Here is a 13,305-nt window from a genome sequence, read left to right on the forward strand (position 1 = left end):
GTGTACTCACCCAGCTTTCTGTACTCTGCCTGTGGGAGTGGGGAATTGAAAATTCTGTGCTAGGAAAAGCTTAGTGCTGCAAACCGAATAGTTTGCACAAACAGGCATATTATCTCTTACTGTGTGTAATTTATTTTGCCTACTTGACACAATTTATTCTGGTTTGCCTTGTTATGGGGACTTAAGCAGCACACAAAAGCTTCACCACCCTCCGACCACTAGAAATTTTGTTCAGCCACCCTAGGGCTTCTGAAAGCTCAGCAGGTATTGTCTTCTTACACATACTTCCAAGCATTTATTTGTTACCATGAGAGCTATAAACATGCCTTTAAAAGGGGGAAGGGGGAGGAGATAGAGAATTGCTGGAAATCCTCATTATTGCATTAAGCAGATATTTTGCTTCCCTGTAGAATCATGCCACATACACAGCCCTGAGAATTTGGTTAAGTGGTACATTATCAGAATCTACATGCCACTTCCTAATGTGGTGAGTCTTTGGGCTGAAAGCTAACCTGTCTCCTGAGTGGAGGTCTGTGATTCTGAAGGGATCCTACTCACCTTGCACACATTTGCCAAATAAATTAAGAATAAAAGCCATGTACAGGTTTCCTGTTTTATCTTTGCAGCAGTCTTGTGAGGTAGGTTAAACTGAGACACAGGCCCAAGGTCATTCAGTGAAGTTCATGGCTGAGTGAGGATTTGAACTGAGATCCCCTTGGTCCTCCTAGTCTGACACTGTCTGCCATGCTGTGCTACCTCTGGCATGGGATGACAATAAACACTATCTCTTGCTTTCAGCCATCACCCAGCCATGCTGCCTGTGACCCTACTCTTAACACCCACGATGGGTTTTTCCGGTCTCAGTTCTCGTTCAGTGCTTTGATGCTGCAGAACATACATCGCAGCAGTTTTCCTTATCTGGGTATCTAAGCACAGATCTGCACTGCACCTTGCACTTTTTTGGGAGGGAAGTCTTTCAGAGACTTCACTGGTGATAAACTGGTATATTCTGTCAGAACGGTTCTTTCCAAGCAAGAGTTCAGATGAGTCACTCGTTGTCTAAGTCTTTTCTTAGGAACATAGGAAACCGCCTTATGCTGAGCCAGACAAGTGGTATTTCTAGCTCAGTATTATCTACTACACTGACTGGCAGTGTCTCTCCAGGGTTTCAGACTGGGGTCTCTCCCAGCCCTATCTGGTGATGCCAGGGATTCAACCTGGGACCTTTTGCATGCAAGACAAATGTTCTCCCACTGAGCTTCTGCCTTTATTTCTGTGTCTTTTTAGGCAGTAGAAGATTACCACACTCAGGTCACCAGCATTGCTGAGGCCATTCTGGATGAGTATCACGAGCTGTTTGGCAGGCAGTTGGTTGAAGGGTATGCCATTGACAGCCACACCCTGGAGAACCAGAAATGCCAGCTCAACTATGAGCTCAACAGCTCTGGGAAATACTTTGCATTTAAGGAGCAAATCAAGGTATAAGCTCCATTTCAATTCATTTCTTTCGTACATGGTTGTTACATCAGTGAATTTCTTCATCGCTTTCTGTGATAAAATGATACCTTACTGAATCCCCCTGCATTTTAAAAGCCACGTTTTCTTTAAATCTCATTTAGCCCAATAGGGGGATTAAAACCTATATTTTCTGGATTTCTGTTTCCCCACTCCCAAAAATGTGTTTGAGTCCTTTGGGGTCAACTGGAGGGTTTGTGTTCCCTGCAGCATGCTGTGGTGAAAATTGTGCGAGAAAAGTACTTGAAAACAACTGCATTCGACAACTTGGACCAGCTCCAAGCTTTTCTGAGTGAGCTGTACGTGTACCTGGTGGATCAGATGCATGTTGCTCTGAATCAGGTAAGGCCAGCTTGGAAGAAAAAGGCACATCTTAAAAAGTGTCACATCTACAAACCATTGCTTTATTCTTGGGACTGTTTGAGGACTTGTCAGAGGTTGGAGTAAGAATCAGGGTTGGAAGCTGTTTATGTTTTAATTGGGATTTTGGACTATCAACTACTAGTCTATGGCTTCTATACTATGCTGGGGTTGCCCTACCACTCCCTTCTGCCCCAGCCAGTACAGTAGTACAGTCATACCTTGGTTGTTGAATGCCTTGGTATTCGTACATTTTGGTTCCCAAATGCCGTAAACCCAGAAGTGAGTGTTCCAGTTTGCGAACATTCTTTGGAACACAAACGTCCGACGCAACTTCCACAGCTTCCAAATGAGTGCAGGAAGCTCCTGCAGCCAATCGGAAGCCGCGCCTTGGTTTTCAAACATTTGCAGAAGTCAAACAGACTTCCGGAATGGATTCCGTTCAAGAACCAAGGTAAGGCTGTAGTCCAAAATGTTTGGAAGGCACTGAAGGTTGGGGTACAATATTTTCAAGCGTCATTGGAGAAACATAAGGGAGTTGCCAGCCAAGGCAAACAAATCCAGCCACACCCATCACCATCCAGATGTTTGGCATACATAAGGAGGTAACTCGCTTTACAGCGAGTCAGACCATTGGGCCTGTCTACCTCAGTATTGTCTGCACTGACTGGCAGTGGCTGTCCAGGAATCTTCTTGGACATAGGCAGGTTTAGCCCAGGTGGTTCTGTAACCCCATCACATATTATTTACACAAAGGGACAATCTTCCAACCACCCCATTATTACTGAAAATCCCATTCAAGTGTAAGCCTCTGCCGTTTGATCTGTAATAGTTGCATTGTTCTCTTACTTTTGGGCAGGTGCTGTCCCAGCAGACCCCCAGCCCTCCTCCTCCCAGCTTTACCACCTCCGAGCAGCTCCGTCTTTTTGCCCGCGAAGCCCAGAACAACGGAGACTATAACTTGGCAGCGACCTACTACCAGGAGGTGACAGAACTGCTGCTCCTCTCCAAGCAGAACAGCTGCAGGAACAAAGAGTCTCTCTGGTGTTAAGGCAGAATTGGAGAAGATTAGAAAGGATGTTTTCATCCTTTGCATTTTAGGATGTGTTAAAAATCCTAAGGGACTGGGAGGGTGGTTGGGATTTTTTTGGGAGGGTATCCATGTCTTTTGCAGCTAGAGGCAAGATGTGAGAGAGGTGGGATTTGAACCAATACAGCCCATTTTCTTGGGGAAACATAAGGGGTGCATATTGTTCAATAAGGTTGTAAGGCCAAAAACTGAGGTGGTAAAACAACTCCCAGGCTGTATGGCTTTGGACTGCGGGCAAAGGATTACATGAGTAAATGCTCCTCTATTTAAAACTGCCCGCATATGGAAGGCAATCATATGAGGGAGAAGTGTTCTATGCCAGCTTTCTCCCTGACATGCTAGATTTCTCTGTTCTGGGTCACCGCCTCCTCTGATGGCGAGCATTCAACCATGCATCCACCCCTGCTCACAGTTCATGCCACCTAAACTGCTCTTTCTCTGAACTAGGTCTCATCGACTGAGATTTTGAGCGTCAGAAAGAATATTTCCCAGATAAGATTGACTAGTAATGACCTTTACTGTTGAGTGGGTGCATGACAGTGCCTACTTCTCTAATAATGTGTGACTTGGCTTGTTTATATAATTGGCACTATATTTTTGCTTCTTTAGCACCATTTATTTTTGAAAGATTTCTATTCAGTCAAATGGTCTCCAAGCAACTTGCAAGAAATCTAAAACAATTCAAGAAACGCTGCTCATCCCTCACCAGTTGGGTGGCTAAGAAATGTGTGGGGTTGAATGATGCTGAAGAGTTTCCCCCAGGCCTCTGCTGCTGTGGGAACTGGAAGAAATATCCCCCTGCCTCACTCCTCTTTGCATGTACTGCCAAGCTAAATATCACAGTCTTGTGATTTGTGGCTCTTTAGCTCAGCAGTGGGGCTCTCTGCTCTGCTGCCTGGAGCCGTATGCCATTAGCCTCTTTTCAGGTTGTGGCACAGAGGGCTGCTGGGCAGCTGACTATGCTGGGCTAGATGGATCATCTTTGGTCTGATCCAGTATAAGGCAGCTCCAGTGCACATATAGCTAGATGGACCAGAGAACCTCTGCAGGGGTTTTGTCCAGGTGCATAACGGCTCACAAACCCTGAGGACGAATTAAAATCAAATAAGACTAATAGGATGTCTGTCAGCCTTCAGAATTTGGAGCGTGATCAGGTGACTCATCAGAAGGATGGAGCCCCATTTCTAATGTGCAGTTTTGATCCATTCAAAACCCTGGAACATCAGGGAGTCAACTTATGCAATGGTGTTTCCATCCTCAGAGATTGTCTCGTGACCGCCAGGATATCCAGAGTTGGTTGGATTATGGCACTTTCTGTCTGCTGACTGAAAACAATCTCAAAGCCCAGGAGTGCTTCCGCGAGGCTGTTAGCCTGGACCCCAATCACCTACCCAGGTAGTACTTGGTATCAAGAGGCAGACAGGGAGGAGAGATGTGCGGCCTTGTTCAGACAATTCTCAAGGGGCAAGAAAGACTTCGTGTAGCCTGAAGGTCCAGTGCCAAGGGCCTTCTGGCGGTTCCCTCGCTGCGAAAAGCCAAGTTACAGGGAACCAGGCAGAGGGCCTTCTCGGTAGTGGCGCCCGCACTGTGGAATGCTCTCCCACCAGATGTCAAAGAGAACAACAACTACCAGACTTTTAGAAGACATCTGAAGGCAGCCCTGTTTAGGGAAGCTTTTAATGTTTGACGGAGTATTGTATTTTAATATTTTGTTGGAAGCTGCCCAGAGTGGCTGGCGAAACCCAGCCAGATGGGCAGGGTATAAATAAATTATTATTATTATTATTAGTAGTAGTAGTAGTAGTAGTAGTAGTAGTATAAATAATAAATCTTATCATCATCATCATGTGCATGTCCTGTTGCAAGAGTATTTTTGTCACCCTCCAAGGTAGATAACTCTTGTTGGTTGTTTGATTTCTTAGCTCCCTACCCCTTCGCCATAAGGTCCCAGAGCAGGTTCCATCTGTTTAAAATTCAATATTAAAAACAGCTTAGAACAAATTACAGTTACAGGCATAGTGTGGGTTCTTAAAATAGACATCTTGGGTGTCAGAGGCCAGGGGAAAGAGATGCATCTTCAGCATATCATAAAAACTAAATAATGAAGATGCCGGGTGCAGCTGTGCACCCTAGTATTCTGCAACCTAGTAGCTGCTACAGAGAATGTCTTCTGTGAGGGAAACCTTTCCCACAAAAAAAACACCCTTCTGAAGCCAGTGGAATTACCACGAAGGGCCCTATGGGTGATGTTAACACCCAGGGAGGTTTGTAGGGAAGTAGGGGGTCTTTCAGATATTGGGTTGAACTTCGGTCCCATGGAAATCAGTGGGGTAAGTTAGTCATGATTTAAATTGCAATGACGGTGCCAGATTACCAAATAGGCAGCATAGGCACAGGCCTCTGGGCCTCACGCCTTTTAGGGCCCCCACAACAATGGATCAAAATAATATGATGTAATAAAATTGGTTTATTAAAATGGTTGGCTGGCAAAATAAAATAAATATATTAGGAGATAATGTGCGAGGGGCCTCCCAATTTTTTGACTGCCTAGGGGCCTCCAGAGGCTTTAATCCGGCACTGTGCAATGATGTCAGTGGGAACAATGTGTAAGTAACTTAACCTGGCTCCAACACAATGTGGCATGCTTTATGCACACTGACCTGGGAGAAAGCCCCATTGATCACAGTGTGGCACTTGCTTCCAAGTGAGCATCCAGAAAGAGACATTGGGTGGTAGGCAACTAAGTTTTAAGAGTAGACTTATTGAAATTAATGAGCATGGCTAATTTAGGCTCATAATTTCAACGGGTCTAGTCTTAGTTGCCTTCCGTCCTTACTGTAGTAGGAACGCTCATAGGCTACACAGTGCAGTGGGCTCTTGCTTGCTTGCTTTTTGCAAGTGGGCAGCTGCTTCAGTCTTTGGTTTTGTCTGCCCAGCATACTGCTCTGTGGCATCATGGCTGTGATGCTGGAGAACTACGAAGATGCTGAGGTCTTCTTTGAGGACGCCACCTGCTTGGAACCCTCCAGCATTCTGGCCTGGACCATCTTAGGTAGGTCGGCCGGATTTGCTGGGGTGGTCTTGTTAATGCTCTTTATCATGGTATTCTCTTCATCGGTACTGGACACACCTCTGATATCGTAGGATTCCCTCTGCACACATACAGGAACTTTAAGGCTTGGGTACATTTGTTCACAGGCAGGTGTCGGTTTTCTTCCATTTTAGTTCACCATCCGCTCTCTCGCCTATTTCCAACCCAGCACATCTCAGCTGCACTGCCTTGGCTGCAGAGTCTGGGCATCTCTTCCATGGGTTGTATTCAAGTTACATATACACTGTGCAAGCATGGAATCTCACGCCTGGTGTAGAATGATTTGAGAATCCCAGAGTGGGGGAACAAGCTTCTAGCCCTTATGAAGACAAACAGTATTTATTTCTCTTCTTTGGAAGGGATTTCTCTTTTCTTCCAAAGAAGTGGTTTAACAATAACAACACCAGCACAGTGGGCTGGCGCCAATTAAGTCCTACTCAAGAGTAAACCCATTGACACTCATGAACCTAAGTCATGTCTGTTAACTTCAGTGGATCTATTCTAAGTAGGACTAGTTTTTTTCCCCTTTAGTATGTTTTCATTAAAATATTTTCTATAAGTAACAAGACTACATTCAGTGTCTCTGTTTTCAAATCGTAGAGTCTTTCATGCAGGTCAATCACCCTCCCCCCCCCTTTACTCCTTGATGGAAAGGAGGGTGAATTTTATCGCCTTCTTCCTGCACGACCCATTAAGGTGCCTGGCCAGCTGGGGGCACTGCAGGTTGAGAAGCTCCCTCCCACCTCCCAGCAGTGATGCAACTCTCTTGCTTGCCTTTCCCACAGGGCTATTCTATGATATCCAGGAGAACGACATTAGGGTGGAGATGGCGTTTCAGAAGGCTTTCAAACTCCAGAAGGCTTCTCTCCAGAAGGAGCGACCTCCACCTGAGGTTGGAGATGCAGCAGTACGAAAGGTCTCCATGTCTCCTTCAGCGGTGGAAGTTCTTTCTGTTTCAGCGGAGGAGGAACTGCGTAAGCTGAGACTCTGCCTGCAGGGAATTTGTAAACCATGGGGTCTTGGAAAAGGCGCAGCATGTTCACAGCAGGTCAAAAATATTCATGTTCACAACAGACAGAATATGTTATGCCAACAGGGACATCATCTGTGTCTCTGGGATTAGAACTCTGTTTATCCCAAAACATTTCCTCTCATCTTTCTGAAAACTTATTTTTATGACTACAGGCAAACCCAATTTGTATGAGGATTGCGGTCCGGGAGGTCATTGTGTGCGTCCGTTAAATAGCATGCAATTGAAACACCCTGTTCTGCCCCATCCTGCCTCTGCTCCAACTCTGCCCTGCCCCCTTTATGCCCTTTTAGTGACATCTTTTATGATGTTTCCAGGTCACTTCTGAGTTTGGCACTGTGCGAGTGTGTGCGTTCCTGCACATACTGGTCATGCCTATAATCTCTCTCGCCCTTCCTGGACTCCTTTGCCCTTTCTGAAGTGTTGGTTTTGCTTCTTGATCTTACTAGTGTAGGGGTGGGGAACCTGACAGGCCAAATCCTTAATTCACCTGCACCTGGGGCGGGGGGCTTCAACAGGGGGTGGTCCCATCCATCTGTCAGTCACCTGGTGTCCTAATAACACCAGGTGATTGAAAACTGTCAAAAGTTTAAAGGAGATACCTGCAGTGGGGAAATACTCTGTTTGGAGGAAGTGGTTTGAATCCCCAGCGCAGCCAGCATGATGGGACTTGGAGGCCACAGACTCCTGTTCCCTGGCTTAAGCATTTGCTTTCCACTCCTTCCCAGGCATCATGGGGGCTTGTAGTGTCAAGAAGCTGCGAGGGGCATCAGATGTCAAGGAAATAAGCAACTACCCTACTTTTAAAAGGCATCTGAAGACAGCCCTGTTTAGGGAAGTTTTTAATGTTTAATGCTGAATTGTGTTTTTGATATTCGATTGGGAGCCGCCCAGAGTGGCTGGGAAAACCCAGCCAGATGGGCAGGGTATAAATAAATTATTATTATTATTATTATTATTATTATTATTATTATTATTATTACAGCAAGGCTGAGCTCCTCAGTAACTCTAGCTATCCCAGTAAGTTCATAGAAAACTCCCAACCAATCGGCTTCTGTAGGCAGGACATGGGATCAGGGGGTGTGGGTGTGAGTATGTAAGCTCATTCCTCCTGTACTGAGACTTGCTATCCAGTTAGAAATATGCAAATATAGTTTTGTTCTTCTTTGACTTTTCTCATTTTTCCGGATTTCCCCTTAGCACCTGTTGAAGTTTCAGACATCCCAGAGCCGCCCACAACCATCCATCGGGCAGAAGAGGAGAAACCTAAGATTGCCAGAAAGATGTCCCTGGCTCCCAGTAGATTGAGGCTGGCGCCTCCGAAAGGTTTGGGGCCACAACCTTGGGCTTGGAGAGGGTGTGACTGTTCCTTGAAGAAATAGAATGAGCTACAACATCAGTCTTGTTGTATAACTGGGCAAAGCTGAATGTCAGTGATCTGAGAGGCAGATCAAGATAGGTTTGTTCTTGTTTTGATTTTTCTCATTTTTCATGATTTCCCTTTAGCATCTGATGAAGAATCCTTTCACCGCCTGCAAGAAGAGGAAGGAGTGCCTAAGATGTCCAGGAAGATGTCGATGGCTCCCAGTAGAATGAAGCTTCCTTCTCTGAAAGGTTAGGGGCCACAAGATTAGGATTCGAGGCAAATGATGATTACGACTGGAAAGCAAGAGAATGAGCTGCAGCAGAACCACTCTTGCTGCACAAATGAGCAAAACGACACCAGCAATCTAAGGGGAGAGCTGCCAAAATCAAAAGGATGTGCTTGGGCAGTCATAGCAGGGTCTGGATTGCATAGGATGACCTGTCCAATGGACTACTAGCCTGCATTTGAACAGAGTTTCTGCTCAGGGGTGAGTGAAGCCAAACAAAGCAGACCTGCAGACCTGGATGGACTGATTTCCATTGCTGACTACAGGCGAACAGATGAACTGCAGCAATTTCCCTTTTCATTGGCATTCTCCTAAGTGCTGTGCTTATTTTGCATTTCCTCAACTTGCTCTCTTAACATAGGCTTTTGGCTTGGCTTAGGCTTCACGCCTGGGTTGTGGATAGACACTGCTGGTGGTGGTGTTGGTGGTGTGGGGACCAGGCACACTTTGCAAAGTGGAAGTTTGCTGAAAACTTTAAATGAAAAATGAAGATGTGTATTTGCTGCATTTATTTAATAAATTGAGTACAGTGTGATCGCAACTTATGCACGTTTAACATGTGCAATTTCAGCTTTACACTGGAGAAGGCTGGCCAGTTGAAATTGCACAAATTAAATGCACAGAAAGCAGAGAGCTTAAAAGCTCTTTTTGCACAGGGTTTTCCCTTGCGAGATCTCTGGGGAACTTGGGTGGTCCCATGAGATCTCACGAGAGCATCTCAGGGTCTTCATGAGAGCATCCATGAGCCCGGTAAACAAGACAAAGAGCTTCAACGCTCTTTGCCTTGCTTGGGGGTCAAGGCCAGCTCAGTGCAGGACTCTGGAAAGGTAAGGATGCTTGTACAGGGGCAGTTCCAAGGGGATGGCTTGAATATATGCATTCTTGCATATATATGCCATCCCTGGAATAGAACCCCTACTCAAGAAGTGATCATACTGTACTAAAGAAAGGCATCTAAGGTCTGTTTGTTGTTAAATTCCTTGAATTCCCTGCTTCATTTCAGAACCCAAGGTTGTCTTTGAAACAGAGCCTCCCCCACCCCCACCCCCACAGCCCACCACCACCATCTTCATGGAGACGATTAACTTTTTGATGGACGTCAATGCCTTCCAGGTGAATGTGGAACTAACAGGGCAGGGGGCGGGCAGGGGGTGGGGTGGAGGCAACTGCAAAGTAGAGCTGCTCCCTTTCCATGGGGAATCAACTAGTGCTTCAGGTTTCATCTGGTGGATTAATCAAATGAGACTCCACTGATTAATCATCAAAAAACAGACAGGGAGGGCAAGTTTTAATCTACAGGAATATAAGCTGAGGGAACACGTGTTTTACTCCTTTTTTGCTTTTTGATGATATTTTGGTTGTGCGTTCATGAGGGGAGTGAAAAATGAAACCTTTAAGGTGGCCTTTCCCTCTAGCCATAGGCACCGACTCTGTGGGTTCTCTGGGTACACACTATACATTTAAAGCTCTTCCTTTCCCTCAAAGAATTCTGGGCACTATAGTTTACACCTCACAGAGTTACGAGCTTGACTCCGGGTAAGCTAAATTTGGAAGCCAGAGGCCACAGCTGGAATGTGGAGCAGGACTGTGTGGAACTGATAGGTAAGAGAGCAAGAGACAGCAAATTTAACTGTGAATGAAGGCTAGCGGCATCTGGTTGAGCAGGTCAGGAGGTTTTCGTGGCTGCATAACAAACCCTGGGGCTGGCTTTTCCTTCTCAGTTTGTTCACAGGGCATTGGCACATGAGCTGCTCTGCCCTCAAGGAGGCCCCAGCTGTGACTACTACCTGGTGCTGGCCCAGACATACATGCTCAAGAAGGAATACAGCAAGACAGAAGAATGCCTGGAAATGGCCGTCCAGATTGATTACCTGGCAAGTATCTCTTTTTAGCACCCTTTCCTTCCGCTCACCCAGCATCAACAAGACAGGCACCTCCCAAAGAGCCGCGCCCAAACATCAAGTCAGTGATGCCAGATTTCTTAATACCTTTTGTATTTGATTCCACTGTTTACCAGGAAAAAAGGGCAGTACATGTGTGAGATTTTATATGTATACACACACACAAATATATATAAGACTCTTAGTTGTTTTTACTGCAGCAGACTAACACAGCTGCCCTTTCTGCGACATCAAAGGATAAGAAGAGCCTGGCTGCTGGATCAGGCCAATGGCCCATTGAGTTCAGCATCCTGTTCTCACAGTGGCCGACCAGATTCTACTGTGATACAAGGTGTGCTCCTTCTTCAAGGCTGTGGGGCATTTGCTGCTAGCCTACTGATCTGAGACAGCAGGCACAGCAGCACACTGGAGTGATGAGCAGCAGCAGCAGAGGCCTCGACAAGCAGGTTGTTGCCTCTGTGCAGGACAGAGAATCCCTGTGTAAAAGTTTCCTACAGAAAGCATTGAAAAGCCCAGAATTCCCCATCACCACATCCAGGCCTGTGCAGGCTTGTCTGAGGCCCAGGGTGGGAGTCCTTGGTCAGCTAGGAGATGCAGGGCATTCTTGGCATGGCAGCGTAAGTCTGGCAGACTGCTGGTGGGGCCCTCCAGCCAGCTTAGCCCTTCAAAGCCTGGGGCAAGTGTACCCAGCTGCTTCACTCTGCACAGACCTGACCACATCCGTTGTTTTTTGAGATGTTTTTTAACCACTGCCCTAGTCAGACTCATTCTTCTGAACCCCCCCCCCTCCTTCTTCCTTTCTTTTTTTAAAAATAATTGTTTGGTTCAACATGCCATGAACTTTAAAGCCCAGTTCCATAACTTCTCCCATGCTGCCAGTTGTATATTATACCCAAAGTCTCTCACCTAGTGTATCGTTACTGATTTGACCTGTTTGTCTTTTGTATACCATTCTAATATTAATTTATACATTTTTGAAAGTAATTTTGTTTTATTCTCTAGCAGCTCTTTTTTCAAATTTAGAGATTTCAGTACAAAAATCATTATTTTAGTCTACCTTAAATATATTATTTAATTGATAGTAACCAGTCAATTAGTAATTCTCTTATATCTTCAAACCTAGTTCTTTGCACATTGCCCAATCATTTCTCATATTGTTTTTTTAAGGATATCGCTTCTAATAGGGGGAGCCACCAAGGTGCTTTTTGCTCTAATAAATTTATATATTTTTTGCATACTTCGTAAACTGATTTTCTTACAACATGATTCAAGAACGCTCTATGTACTTTAACCTTTTCATACCTCAAATATGCATGCCAACCATAGCTGTCAACGTTTCCCTTTTTTTAAGTGAAATTCCCTTATTCCGAATAGGATTCCTCACAAGAAAAGGGGAAAGTTGACAGCTATGATGCCAACCACTTATTGCATGGAACCACTTGTGCATGGAACCACTTATTCCATTTCCTGCCACCATTTTTATTTTATTTTTTTGTGCAGAATCCAGAGGTTTGGGCTCAGAAAGGGCATCTCTGCTACCTGACTGGGGACTTCAGCGAGGCAAAGGCCTGCTATGAGCGTACCATCAGTTTTGTGACTGATGCAAAGGATATGCACTTTGTCTACCTGCGGTTAGGATCCATCTACTTAGAGAGGAAGGAGGTGAGGAGGCAGAAAATGGGGAGTTCAGTGGGACACAGAAGAGCTGGGTGGGCTGGCAGTCTTGACATGAAATCTAAGGGGCACCTCTCCTACTCTGACTGGGGAGGCCTGTTGCCTTCAAGTCCTGCTTGTGAGCTTCTTGGAGACACACCTGGCTGTTAGAAGCAGGAGGGCCACTGGACTAGTTGAATCTGCTGCCCTTTAATGTGCTTGTTTTACATTCTGGAATTTTCAAGGCTATTGTTTTCTGCTGGGCAAAGCACTTACAATTATGTTAAGTGCTTGTTTCAGATTGTATTGGTTGATTTTATCTTGTTTTAGTAGTCCTTTTTTGTTTTGTTTTTTGTTTGTTTTGATATTCCTTTTTATGTCACCAACAGTGACATTACTGAGCAGCTAATAAATATAATAAAAAAACAAAATGTCCTTTGTGAGTAGTTCTCTTTGAAACGGTGGCTAGAGAAGGCTTCTGTCAAGAACAAAACAAACAGAGTATTGTGTCAATTGTCATAGCATGGAGAGTAATTTGCCAACCTCTGTTCCTCTGACAGTATGACAAGGCAAAGGACATCTACCTGCTGGCCAGTAAGAAATCACCTTCCTGTCTCACATGGCTGGGAGTAGGAATTGCTTGCTATAGGGTAAGAGACTGATGCTCTTTAATCCGGCTGCAGTGCGCTCCCACTGCTGGTGCTTGAAGCCAAGTGCACAGCTCATGGTCTTACGTTTTTAATTAGTCTACTTCTCCCTCTCTAAAGCTCAAAGAGATGGTGGAGGCAGAAGATGCCCTCTCCGAGGCCAATGCCCTCAACAACAACAATGCTGAAGTGTGGGCGTATCTGGCTCTCGTCTGCATGCAGGTGAACTCTCAAGGGCCTTTTAACCCAGCAAAAGACGTATCTGCTTTTCTTTACAGCAGTGTGAGTATGTTAGGTGGAGGGTTTCAAGGAGGCTCTCAATGGAAACAGGTACTCAACCATTCTGATGCCCAGGCTTAACATGGT

At 45.4% G+C, this 13,305-nt stretch overlaps 1 protein-coding gene and 1 long non-coding RNA gene across 7 annotated transcripts in view; both read left to right on the top strand.

Moving 5' to 3' along the window:
- CFAP70 (cilia and flagella associated protein 70) overlaps nt 1–13,305 on the top strand; it is a 32,580-nt gene that overhangs the window by 16,193 nt on the left and 3,082 nt on the right. For all 6 annotated transcript variants that reach the window (XM_053364822.1, XM_053364828.1, XM_053364826.1 and 3 more), the window contains 13 exons: nt 1,288–1,479; nt 1,726–1,857; nt 2,735–2,860; nt 4,227–4,360; nt 5,902–6,017; nt 6,842–7,030; nt 8,287–8,412; nt 8,593–8,700; nt 9,742–9,851; nt 10,460–10,612; nt 12,140–12,301; nt 12,853–12,942; nt 13,060–13,161. In XM_053364822.1, coding sequence (XP_053220797.1) covers nt 1,288–1,479; nt 1,726–1,857; nt 2,735–2,860; nt 4,227–4,360; nt 5,902–6,017; nt 6,842–7,030; nt 8,287–8,412; nt 8,593–8,700; nt 9,742–9,851; nt 10,460–10,612; nt 12,140–12,301; nt 12,853–12,942; nt 13,060–13,161 — 1,740 coding nt within the window. The remainder of the gene's footprint in view (nt 1–1,287; nt 1,480–1,725; nt 1,858–2,734; nt 2,861–4,226; nt 4,361–5,901; nt 6,018–6,841; nt 7,031–8,286; nt 8,413–8,592; nt 8,701–9,741; nt 9,852–10,459; nt 10,613–12,139; nt 12,302–12,852; nt 12,943–13,059; nt 13,162–13,305) is intronic.
- LOC128401591 (uncharacterized) lies at nt 12,308–12,705 on the top strand. Its single transcript, XR_008327485.1, has 2 exons — nt 12,308–12,422; nt 12,464–12,705. It is a non-coding gene; the product is annotated as an uncharacterized LOC128401591 (long non-coding RNA).

This window comes from Podarcis raffonei, chromosome 14 (genome assembly GCF_027172205.1).
Source record: "Podarcis raffonei isolate rPodRaf1 chromosome 14, rPodRaf1.pri, whole genome shotgun sequence".
NCBI lineage: Eukaryota > Metazoa > Chordata > Lepidosauria > Squamata > Lacertidae > Podarcis > Podarcis raffonei.